Below are 11,565 nucleotides of genomic sequence, written 5' to 3' on the forward strand. Positions count from 1 at the left end.
GAATTGATGAAGGAAATAGCAATGATATTTAATTTCTTTTTTTAAATTAAAATTACACTTTGAAAAGTTATCCTTTTCGATCTCATTTATAAATCATCGATATTGTCTTACGCGCGTAAAATTTCAAATTGCAATTGGAAAGGAAAGTACGTGCGATAGGTCTGAATCAGTCAGTCGGAAGCAATCTGAAGTTAGGGAATCAGCAGTCACCGTCCTTAACTCAAAATACGCATATATTCAAGTCGTAAAAATTTTTACATCGTGTGTCGTGTTTACAATAGCGTAGTGTAAAAGAGATAAGGCAAGAGCTGTGAGTAAATATTAGTATTTGCAAAGAACTTAATGCCAACGAATTTTGGCAATTAAGGATCTTTGTAAAATATAGATTTGTCGAGCTCAAGTCCTATTTAACGCGTAACTGTATATTTTCGGCACCGTTGACGTTGACTCACTCTTCAAAATCCCGGTATCAGCCTAATTCATCCTTAATATGGACCTACACCGTTGAAAAACATACATCAATTGTCTCTGATAAATTACACTTCAGAGATTCGAACGAATCATTTATTTACGTTACTCTCATAGATGTAGTATAACCTCAAGTGTCTCATAGGTTTGAATCTTACTCTCGTAATATCACGATTTACTTGTGATATCTATTTTTAAAGTGGTTTACAATCTAATTCAAAATGTCTCAATCAAGGAATACGTATATACGAACGTTACAGGTGGAAAAATGGTAGTGCTTAGCAGCTTTCTAGCACCACAGGAAGGCATCCGTCATGAAGAACCAAACACCACTGTATACATTAACGCTAGGGAAGTGGGAAAAGGCACTCTTTATATTACAGAAAGGTATAATAGTTTATTTATATTTAATACACATGTTTCTAATATAAATCGACATTGGCAGTTTACTATCCTGGATAGACAGCGATACACAACAAGGATTTTCTCTTGAGTACCCTCATATTTCCATACATGCTATCTCCCGAGATCAACAGGTTCATCCCAGACAATGTTTATACATTATGGTGGATGACCTTCCAGGTATACCTTATAAGTATATATTTTCTGATGGTTTTAAATATTTTAAAAGATATATTAAAAATAGTATAATAAAAGGATATAGTCAACATACATCATTCAAATTGATTTACTTCTAGATGTACCATTACCACCGTCCCCTGATAATGGTTCAGAAAACGAAGATGAGGAGGGAGATACTCCTATGACGGAGATGAGTTTTGTACCTGATGACACGAATAATCTGGAGGCGATGTTTGAAGCAATGAATCAATGTCAAGCTCTCCATCCAGATCCACAAGATAGTTTTTCTGACGGTAATTGATATGTATGAAATATTGTATTTTATTGATTTTTTAATACTTATATATTTTAAATGTATGTACTTAAAGCTGAAGAAGATATTTATGAAGACGCAGAAGAAGATGATTTGGAATATTATGAAGTTGGCGCTGGTGATGCTCCATACATATTACCAATTGGTAATCTATTTAATATTTCATGTTGTTATTACGAATCCCCTTAAACAATTTATTACAAATCCGTTTTTCATAGAACAAATAGGAGCTAACCACAGCAATGGTACTGAAGTCGACGAACCAATGGACGTTGAAGCAGGTCAGTTTGAGGATGCAGAAGAGGATCCATAAATTGAGATTATAAAAACATATGCTGATATGCATTTAGTATTACTTTATATGATTATCGATTTCATATATTTCGGTAGATATGTAATATCATTATTGCAAGCTATAAGACAAAACTACGTCGAACGTAAAAGCACCTAACATTTATTTATATTCATTTTGTACATGGTGATAATTTCTTAGGTAAAAAATAAATAGTTATACATTAAATATAACTGATCATTTTGTATATGCACAAATAGTTAATAGTTCAATTTTTTTTTTTTTTTTTTATTATTATTAAATCTTACCTATAACGGGAAAGATGCATTTTGCATTGACAATTTTTATAGAAATATTTATTTGTACATAGGAGAGTTCTTAGTCATGATGCGCATATTATACAAACCATTAGAAAATAAGATTAATTATAAGTATTACATTGAAGCATTTGGAAAAGTATTATTCTCAGTATATTATGATTTGACTTGCTCGATAGTAACAGTTTCTAACATGATTTTTTGCATGCAATCGTGCACCCATTCACAAGTTATTCAACAATACTACTCTTAAAGCTAATAACAAAACGAAGGGAAGACGAATCTATATAAACAATAGATGTTGCATCTTTAATTAAAAGTAGAAGGTATGGTGTATAATTACAATTGCACTGTTTCACATTGGTCAAAATTCCGTAGAGTGAGACTACGCGGTGTTCACAAAGTACAAAATAATTTCTTTTCAGAGCAAGTGCTGCATGAATTTATCGAATTTTTTTTGGTCCGAATATAAGATCAGCGTCTGGTGCACCTTTAGGATGATTATACTTCTGTCGTCGTTCTCTATTTAAATTTACTGTTACCGGCCGTGTACCTTGATTTATAGTTTCTTGATAATCTTCCTCTTCTTGTCTTTCTGTTATATTCAAAGTTAATCTTTTTACACGTTCTTTCTCCTCCTTTTGTTCTTGTTCACGATTTCTAAGATTCATAGCTAATTCTGATGATACTGGCACAGCTAAATTTTTATATTGTTGTTTATTACCCTTCCTCAGCATAAGTATGAAGTCCATAGTAGAATTATCAGATGATTGCACTTGCAATTGCTCGTACGTTTTTTTTGTACTTTTTATATGTAATGGTACAGATATATCAACTTGTTGTGGTTTAACAGCATCACGCATTCTATCCTGTATATTATCGGATACCATTTTATCAAGTGCAGAAAGAAAATCATCATCTTCAGGACACGTCATCTTTTTTGGACCTGCTGGAAGAGCAGCATTTAATTCAGTACCATCCATTATAACTCCTTCAGTACCACCTTCCGATAGACTTTGATCTCCTTGAGTATTTTCCTGAGTTCCCATGGTATCATCTCTTTCCGCTTCTGCTGTCCAATCTTCTTCAGATTGTGCTTCTGAACAATCTTCAGATTCTTCAAAATGTAAATCTCCCATTCCTTTTGCGTCGCCACTTCCATTTCCAGATGTCACAAGCAATTCTTCATCTCCTTCTACAATTACACTCATATCAGATTCTCCCTCTGTATGCTCAATGTCTTCTGTAGTAGTACTTCCTAGGGATGGATACAATATGTTCCTTAATTCTTCTATAGCACATTGCGCTTCTTTATAACTTTGAAAAAGTTGCATTTTTGGTCTAAGCATTGTCAATGTATCTCGATACATATAATCTATTCCTACGGGAAAGGGATTTTCAGAAGTCCATATAGGATCTGTATATTTAAACCAATAATAATTTTGAAAGAATACCAAAAAGTAGTCAAGCTTTTTCTTACTTGAACCTCCACTAAAATATTGTCCACAGGTTTCTAAAAGTGTACATACTAATCTAATTCTAAATAAGTGATCGGGTGGATCAAGAACACTTGGAACAGAATGATCCATGCTGACACCGAATGTAATTAATAGATATAAAGTTCTAAAGATATCACCACTTTCAACCATACGATAATTATACAATTCTCCAAGATATTTAACCATGGCAATGCGACGTTGATTGTATTTAGGCAAATTAATTTCCATACACAGTCTTATGTCTTCTAATACACCATCTACCACATGAGGACCTATTGTTTCATAATGTGCTACTAATCCAGCTAACAAACTTCCAACACATCGAATATTTAAATACTTTACATTGTATGCAGCAGTGAGACATTTTATAGCATATGAAGATACACTTTCGTCTTCCCAGTCTAATTTCCTCATCCATTTAAGTACCTTATCCGTATTCGTTTTAGAAAGATCTTGATAGAGAAGTTTCCTGATGAATTCATGAATAGGAGGTCTATCTTTTTTAGATACTCCACCAGTTGATTCAGGAGGATTTACAAAATAATATGCGTTTTCAATAATTGTTACATAACGGGAATCTAAGGCAGTAACGGCCTTCTTACGCATCATCTGTTCCAAATAGACCTTTGTTCTTTGATGAGAGTCAGGAGAACAAAAAAGGTATCTTCCACAAGTTTCTAACAAATTACATGCCATCTCAATATGATGGTGAGTAAAATCATGAAGCAATACTTTCAGACAGTATAATGCTTCTATTTTTGAATAAAGTTTAAATTTTACAAGCTCGCCTATATAACGTACCACTTTTATCTTTGATTCAATATTAATTTGATCCTTTTTTCGGACGTGATATTTGAAATCATGTTTTAGCATTAAACACAAATCATTTGCTACGTCTGGCATTACAGGATACAGAATTGCAGCTAAACGAGAATAGAATGGCAGCAAATCTAAACGTATCCTAGAAACTCCAAATAATGCTTTTACTAATTTCTTTTTATTATGCTTTGTATTCAAATTGATGAGAAAATCAACTGCTGCATTGTCAATCATCTCGCGATTGACACAATTTGGCAAATGACTAAGAAATGCATCTAATAATATTTTATTACTTATGTTGGAAACTTGAGGTTCTTCTGTTTCCACTTCTGGTTCATCCACTTTTTCAGTCTCTTCTAATTCATCAAATGTTATTTCTTCGTCCAAAGTTTCTTCCGTAATAGGAGCATCAGGTTTTGGTACTTCTTTTAGATATGATCCTGGTAAAAATACTGTTAAATCAGGCAGCACTTCATAGAATCGTCTTGTTTCTTCATCCCCCCACATATCTTCCAAAATGCTATTTTCTTCTCCTTCGTTAATCATTTTTAATGTTTCCTCAGCTTCTGCCTTCATTTCAATATCTACAGGAAGTTCAGGTATTGGTTCATCTAAGGTATCAGAGTAACTTTGTACTCCATTAAAAAGACGTTCATAAGATACTTGAAGGGATTCTAATTTCTCTTTTCTTTCTGCACTCAATTCACCTCTAGTTTGTAAAATCTTACGATTTTGTTTTTCAAAAGCTTGAAGTTCTTTATGTTCTTTCAGCAAATGTTTACACAATGAATTATAATAATCGCGTAATAAAAATCTTACATTTTGTTGTTTGTCAGGAGAGAGTAATTTGCTCTTAGGTATTGGGATATTCAATTTTTCTGATAATTCCCTTGCTTTTCTAGGAACAAGACCTGCGTAATCTTCTCCACAATGACGACAAAAACTTAATATAATACTTGCATTATTGTGTTCTTCTTTATCCATGTTAATTAAAACTGTTAATACAGAACCAAGAAGTGGTAAACCTTGTTTGTGCGTAAAAATCCCAGCATTTACAAGTTCTGCATAAAAACGTAAATCTACTCTTAGTTTACTTGGATTAGCAATTTTTTCTCCAATTTTTAAAGATAATATTCTTTGCCAATTTTCAAAGAAGTGTGCAGAAAACTCTGCATATGTCTGATGTAAAAAGCTGCAAGCTTTAATTGCTGATGATATATCATTCATTTTTAATTTAGCATCGACTAATGCAGTAGCAACTTCACTAACATATTTTGTCAAATTTAAATTAGCCATATCTTTCAGAACAGCATCTAATTGAGTCATGCTAAAATTTTTAAGTTTTTTGACAAATGTTGTATTTCTTTTAAGACTGGAATCCAATTTACTGAAATATGTGTCTGGTGGTCTTGTAGGATTCAAATTGGCAGCCCTAATTTCTTCTTTGTTTGTTAATCTTTGTTCAGTTTCCTTTACATATTCCAATAAATACTGTCTATCTTCTTCTGACACTGCATCAGGTTCACCAGATGCCTCCATTTCTTGCCCAACATTATCTGTTTCCGACATATTTAAGTATCTACAATAAAAAACAATACAAATTTTTTCATTTTAACGTCTGATAAAAATAATAAAAAATAGATTTATTTCTTTTAGAAAGTTTCTAGAGAAGATAAATTACAAATATATATTGTACTGCTTCATTTATATTTAATCTTACTTCTAATATAAAAATATTTGTCTTGGAAAATTTATAGGTTAAATATGTTTATTTGTACACAAAAGATAATAAAGAAAATAAAAGCATAGTATAACAATTATTACACAATTTTTTGCATAAATACCAAAACATATATATATTTATACTTTTATTACTTTAAATTTTGTTTAACAGGTTAATATTCGTTCACTTACGTTCTAGAAACGCAATAAGATCTTATATTAAAAAGATGGACAGCGTAAGTACGAAGCTTCTCTTTTTGTAAGATAGTAAACGGTGTATGTAATGATGCGGATATACAAGAGCGCACTCTATTGTAGATGTCAAAGTTATGTAAACTAGAATCGGTGTTTATCGCATTATGATTAAATTTAATTACATTTGATAGTTTTCAGATAGACTTATAATCAGTAATCGATAGAATCCATTAAAACTTTTTTTGAATTAAATGTATCCTATTATGCACTATATTATGAGTGGTCGAGTTCTATCACGTCGAAGTTTTGTGTTCTGTTAATCTTATGAACTTAAAATAATGTATATACAATATAAAATAAAGATAGGACTTAATTAAGATATAATAATAATAATAAAAAAAATTATAAAGAATTAATTATAAAGATTTAAAGAATATGAAAGCAGTAATACAACGTGTAACAAGTGCCTCTGTTACAGGTTATATACATATTATATATCATATTAATTATAAAATATGTTATCTTTACATATTTTGTTTTCAGTGGACAATAAAGTTATTAACAGTATTGGAAATGGACTCTGTGTATTAATTGGTATAACAAGAGGTGACACTTTGGCTGACATAAAATATATGTACTTATCATATTTGTATTGATAGTACTTTCCCATTTAAATAATATATATTAAAATCTCACTTTACATAATATGTATAATTTGTCATCATGCACAATTTTCTCATTTTATATAATTCGTCACTTTGTATGTTTTTATAGAGTAAGAAAAATTTTAAACACAAAAATTTTTGAGAATGACAAGAAGAAATGGAGTGCTAGTGTTATGGATAAACAATACGAAATTTTGTGCATCAGTCAGTTTACATTGTATCATGTTTTAAAAGGAAATAAACTTGACTTCCATAGAGCAATGCCAGCACAAGAGTCAGAACCGTTTTATAAAATTTTTTTGAATGAATTGGGTAAAAACTATAAACCAGAACTAATCAAAGGTACTTATTTTAATTCAATTAATATAAAACAAAAATACCTGATATATTGCAAATCTATAAGAAGAATAAAGAACTATAAAATTTATGTAATTTAATTGTTTTATATAGATGGTATATTTGGAGCCATGATGGAAGTTAGCATACAAAATAGTGGACCTGTTACTTTAGAAATAGAATCCCCAATTAAACCTATCGAAGATAGTACAAAGATATCTGAAAAACAATAATGATTCTCCAGAATAAATAATTATTTATTTTCATATATATCTTGATCAATCTTATTTATTTCACCAATATTTTATTAACAACTTTAATCTATGAAATAATATAAATATAATGAGAAAATATAAAAGTATAGAGATATGTTTTCTGTAATAATGTTTACCTGTTTACTGAAACTCCAAAAGCTATTTAACATGATTGACCTTCTCCAATTCATCTGATGTAAATTGTAACACTGTAGATATAGCATTTAATATATGTCGCTTGCTTGATGAATCGTTTGTAGTTAAATAATTGATAAGTACATTTTTCAAATATTCTAAATTCGCACCTTCTCTAGATTTACATGCTTCCAACCTGAATTGTAATAACATGTACAAAATGTATGTTTGGTAACTGTATATACTTGATAACTGTAAATGATTAAATACCTTGCCACTTGTGTTTGTACAGCTTTTAATTCTTCTTTATGTTTCTCAGTTATATGAAGCAATTGTCTTTCTTTTTCCCTTAATAATGCCTCTAATTCTAATATTCTCTTTCTAGTCGATGATATTTGCACTTCATGTCTTGCTAATTCCTGAGTATAATGCAATATAGGAGGACTATCATTATTTAATAGTCCTGTTACTATATCGCCTGAGGATTCTGATTTATTTTCGGATTTTATTACATTTCTTTCACTTTCCCAAAAAGATGGATCTTTTTTTGGTATTAATGCATGAAATGAGGCTTTCAATGTTAAGATTTCTTTCTCTTTTTCTTGAACAAGTGCGACGGATCGTTCTCTTTGACGAAGTAATTGCTGTTCTAATGTACATATTTTACTACGAAATTCATTTTCCTTTTGTGATAGTACATGTTCTGATTTGGCACGTTCTTCTTGTAATAACTGTAAATTTGTAAATTCTGATATATATCATCATTTTACATTAGAAAAAAATATATATCTATATATATTTTATTTTGACTTCATAACTATATAACTATATATATATATATATATATACATTAATAAAATTATATGTTAATATAATATATATGTTAATAAAATTTACCTGTTGGTAATAATCTATTTTTATCTGCAATTCTTTTTCTTTCTGTATTAATTTGCTATTTAATGTGCGAATTCTTTCTTCTAAATTGTTATTATGAGTTTTTAGTAAATGCAATTGAGTTTTAATATTTTCTTTATCACGTAAATCCATTAAGTTATAAATTTGTTGGTGCCCTTTACGTAAAAGACTTGTATCAACATCGTATTTAGTTGGTACTTGCTCTTTGTGCATTTTGAATTCTTGTAACAGAGTTTCATACTTTTCTTTATACTCAGAATCATTGTATTTACCATTTAACTCTAAATGTTTTAATAGTGCTGGAAGTTCACAATTTATTTAAAAATTTAATTTTTTACGCATCTATTATTTTAATTGGTATTTTACTTACACTCAACATAAGCTGAATCTTCCTTTTTATTATCTAAATATAATAAACGTCCATATAGTATTTTTATTTTGGAAATTATTTCTTCTGGTTCACTTGGCATATTGACACATTCTTTGTGTTCCACATCTTGCATATTAGATAATTGGTCCTTAAGATTTTGAATAGAGCGCTGATCTTGTTGCCTTAATCTATCATATTCTCCTACTGTTTCAGAAAGTTCAGCTAAACGAGATTCTAAACCAGCTACTCTTGTTTCATGAGTCATAGCTAATGTTCTAGCTTGTTGCTCTGCAGTAGCTGCTCTTCTCTGTTCCTTAATGATTTATCAATAAAACTGAATTATATAGTGTAGTTTGAAATATAATAAATGAATGGTATGACATAATATTTACTTCAAGTATAGCATAGCGATGTTGCTTCTTTATAGCAACCATTTCAGCTTGCAAAGAAAGAAGAAGAGGTGGCGTTTCTTTAGCTGCTTCCTCTGCTTGTTTCAACTTATTTTTGGTTATTTCTAATTCTGCTTCAAGAATTTTACATTGTGTTTTATTAGCAAATAAATTTTTCATTTGCTGTTCTAATTGCTCTTTATTACGAAGTTCTTCATTTAATATCTTTTGTAATTCCCTGAAAAACTTATTATGTTACAAAGATATACTGAGTACACTTACATCAGCTACTGTTGTACTTGTAATATTACATACTTTATTGTAGATGCATGATTTGCTCTTTCTTTTTCTCTTTCATGGCGTTCCATGATTAATTTACACTTCACATGTTCTATTTCAGATACATTGTGATTTTGCCCCTTTTTTAATTTTTCCTTTAATTCTCTAATTACCTTTTCACACTATATAAAAAAGATTATTGTAAGACACGTTAAACATTTGTAAAATTATTAAAAATTTATGTGGATTATGTGATTCTATATTTATGTAGAATGTATATTTTATAAAATTTTAAATTACATGCAAATAATATAGAAATATTAATCAATATTTATGAAAGTATTTAAAAATATCTTACTTCCTCACGTTCCATTCTTAATTGTTTTCTATCACTTTGAAAATTAGCTTCCATCTTTGATTTTTCTGCGGATAATGTTGCCAGAGAATTCATTAAAGTTTCTAATTGATTCTTTAATTGTTTTACAGTTTCTGTATCTCGTTGTATAGCCAATGATTGCTAGATTATATTATAAGCATCAATGAATTAAAATATATTACAAAATTGTCTATATACAAAAAATAATTTATCACCTGTGCATCAATAGCTTCTACATTCTTACTTTTTCCTGAAGATTTATTGGTTTTTGTTTGTTCTTTATTTATATCTGTTGATTGAATATCAGTAGATTGAGTATCTAAAATATGAGAAAATATATAAAAAAAGTTTTGTATAGTTTAAAATACTTAAGTTAGTTTAATAAGCATAACAAATATATGTTACTACTAATTAATAAAGTATAATCCTTATTATTAATTAAAGAATTACTTCCTGATGCAGATGAAATTTCTTCCTCATTATGATTTTCATTTTTTCCCATTTTTTTTTCTTTTATATCACCCATTATTTTTAATTTGTAACTTCACGTATGTAAAATCTAATAGAAATAATAAATAGGATCCTAATTAATTGTATCACTTTTGTTATTATTGAAATTTTTTGATAACTGAAATTATAATTATGATAGTACTATATATCAAAGAATAAAATATAATAATATTATAACGTTAATAATACATTATTAAAAGCTGTCAATAACATTTAACTCACATATTTTATTTGTGTCAAATAATACATCATAAAGTATTAAAGATTATATAATCGAGATATTTAGGTTACTTTTATTACTGTTGAGTATTAATGTTATAAATATAATAATATAACAAATTTATATATATACATATATATATTTTCTATCTAATAGTGTAAAATCAGACATTTCTAGTCTGTAAAAGAATAATCTTCGGATTTCTATAACTACGTTACTGAACTTTGAGTTCTACCGATTCGCCATCTAGCGAGAAAATTTTCAAGTCGAGATTATATATTCAAAACTCTGTTTTGCATGTTTCCAAGCTTAAGTTAAATTATATAATTTTATAATATAATATGTTGAATTATATACAAACGATGAAAATTATTACTTCTATATATATATATAAATTTAAATATTGGTCCACTTTTAAGCTATCTTTTGTTATTAAAAAAAGGAAAAAAGACGAATATATATATACATATATATTCTCCTTCATATTCCTATTTGTTATAACATATATTGGGTTGGCAACTAAGTGATTACGGAAAGTGTAAAGTCCATCTATCGACAAAATCCGCAATCACTTAGTTGCCAACTCAATAGTTCTAGATGTAATCTCTATTAGGACAAAATTATGTTATGTAATCGTTTCTATAATATATGTACCTTTTACACCGTAATTTAAAAATATATTTTAACAGATAAAATTATCATGTGAAATAAAATCCGAACGAACGAATATGAACCATTGCTATATTAAGAATAGTATAGAATTTTTAATGTATAGAATTTTTGACCTTTTCAAAACTTGAAAGGTGAATCTGATTATCCGAATAGAGTGTACATACATTACCCGCATGGACATATACATAACACAAAGAAAAAAGAAAGAATTAGCAAAGCGACGATATACAACTGTAC

General features: G+C 28.9%; 4 protein-coding genes across 8 annotated transcripts; 2 read left to right on the forward strand and 2 right to left on the reverse strand.

Annotated features, from left to right (window-relative positions):
* Positions 1–161: 161 nt before the first annotated feature.
* LOC124431559 (methylosome subunit pICln) lies at positions 162–1,888 on the forward strand. Of its 3 annotated transcripts, none has more exons than XM_046979618.1 (6): positions 162–310; positions 729–855; positions 914–1,050; positions 1,167–1,343; positions 1,419–1,508; positions 1,582–1,888. In XM_046979618.1, the coding sequence occupies exons 2-6, from the start codon at positions 737–739 to the stop codon at positions 1,674–1,676; spliced, it is 618 nt and encodes a 205-aa protein (XP_046835574.1). In that variant the 5' UTR covers positions 162–310; positions 729–736; the 3' UTR covers positions 1,677–1,888. The 3 variants fall into 3 exon arrangements, with proteins under 3 accessions (XP_046835574.1, XP_046835575.1, XP_046835573.1); XM_046979619.1 differs by having other exon boundaries at positions 174–466; XM_046979617.1 differs by having other exon boundaries at positions 177–613.
* LOC124431554 (regulator of nonsense transcripts 2) lies at positions 1,798–6,310 on the reverse strand. Its single transcript, XM_046979608.1, has 2 exons — positions 6,205–6,310; positions 1,798–5,869 (listed from the first exon to the last, which is right to left on the reverse strand). Exon 2 carries the CDS (start codon positions 5,857–5,859, stop codon positions 2,416–2,418), a length of 3,444 nt encoding a protein of 1,147 aa, XP_046835564.1. The 5' UTR covers positions 5,860–5,869; positions 6,205–6,310; the 3' UTR covers positions 1,798–2,415.
* A 234-nt stretch (positions 6,311–6,544) lies between these two features.
* LOC124431560 (D-aminoacyl-tRNA deacylase 1) lies at positions 6,545–7,478 on the forward strand. Its single transcript, XM_046979620.1, has 4 exons — positions 6,545–6,685; positions 6,751–6,841; positions 6,982–7,214; positions 7,323–7,478. Exons 1-4 carry the CDS (start codon positions 6,643–6,645, stop codon positions 7,439–7,441), a joined length of 486 nt encoding a protein of 161 aa, XP_046835576.1. The 5' UTR covers positions 6,545–6,642; the 3' UTR covers positions 7,442–7,478.
* Positions 7,290–10,874, reverse strand: LOC124431556 (GRIP and coiled-coil domain-containing protein 1). Of its 3 annotated transcripts, none has more exons than XM_046979609.1 (11): positions 10,659–10,874; positions 10,377–10,485; positions 10,142–10,245; positions 9,909–10,067; positions 9,587–9,732; positions 9,275–9,509; positions 8,883–9,195; positions 8,495–8,811; positions 7,868–8,328; positions 7,600–7,793; positions 7,290–7,427 (listed from the first exon to the last, which is right to left on the reverse strand). In XM_046979609.1, exons 2-10 carry the CDS (start codon positions 10,450–10,452, stop codon positions 7,622–7,624), a joined length of 1,983 nt encoding a protein of 660 aa, XP_046835565.1. In that variant the 5' UTR covers positions 10,453–10,485; positions 10,659–10,874; the 3' UTR covers positions 7,290–7,427; positions 7,600–7,621. The 3 variants fall into 3 exon arrangements, with proteins under 3 accessions (XP_046835565.1, XP_046835567.1, XP_046835566.1); XM_046979611.1 differs by having other exon boundaries at positions 7,404–7,529; XM_046979610.1 differs by lacking the exons at positions 7,290–7,427; positions 10,659–10,874 and having other exon boundaries at positions 7,467–7,793; positions 10,377–10,535.
* Positions 10,875–11,565: the final 691 nt, after the last annotated feature.

This window comes from Vespa crabro, chromosome 21 (assembly GCF_910589235.1).
Source record: "Vespa crabro chromosome 21, iyVesCrab1.2, whole genome shotgun sequence".
Lineage (NCBI taxonomy): Eukaryota > Metazoa > Arthropoda > Insecta > Hymenoptera > Vespidae > Vespa > Vespa crabro.

Bases quoted from the DNA above. Each gene is read 5' to 3' on its own strand.
- LOC124431559 (XM_046979618.1), top strand. From the start codon at position 737: ATGGTAGTGCTTAGCAGCTTTCTAGCACCACAGGAAGGCATCCGTCAT. The intron at 856-913 runs GTATAATAGTTT...CGACATTGGCAG, and splicing joins ACTCTTTATATTACAGAAAG to TTTACTATCCTGGATAGACA. The intron at 1,344-1,418 runs GTAATTGATATG...ATGTACTTAAAG, and splicing joins ACAAGATAGTTTTTCTGACG to CTGAAGAAGATATTTATGAA.
- LOC124431554 (XM_046979608.1), bottom strand. From the start codon at position 5,859: ATGTCGGAAACAGATAATGTTGGGCAAGAAATGGAGGCATCTGGTGAA.
- LOC124431560 (XM_046979620.1), top strand. From the start codon at position 6,643: ATGAAAGCAGTAATACAACGTGTAACAAGTGCCTCTGTTACAG. The intron at 6,686-6,750 runs GTTATATACATA...TTTTGTTTTCAG, and splicing joins AACAAGTGCCTCTGTTACAG to TGGACAATAAAGTTATTAAC. The intron at 7,215-7,322 runs GTACTTATTTTA...TGTTTTATATAG, and splicing joins TAAACCAGAACTAATCAAAG to ATGGTATATTTGGAGCCATG.
- LOC124431556 (XM_046979609.1), bottom strand. From the start codon at position 10,452: ATGGGTGATATAAAAGAAAAAAAAATGGGAAAAAATGAAAATCATAAT. The intron at 10,068-10,141 runs GTGATAAATTAT...AATATAATCTAG, and splicing joins TAGAAGCTATTGATGCACAG to CAATCATTGGCTATACAACG. The intron at 8,812-8,882 runs GTAAGTAAAATA...GTGAACTTCCAG, and splicing joins AGATTCAGCTTATGTTGAGT to CACTATTAAAACATTTAGAG.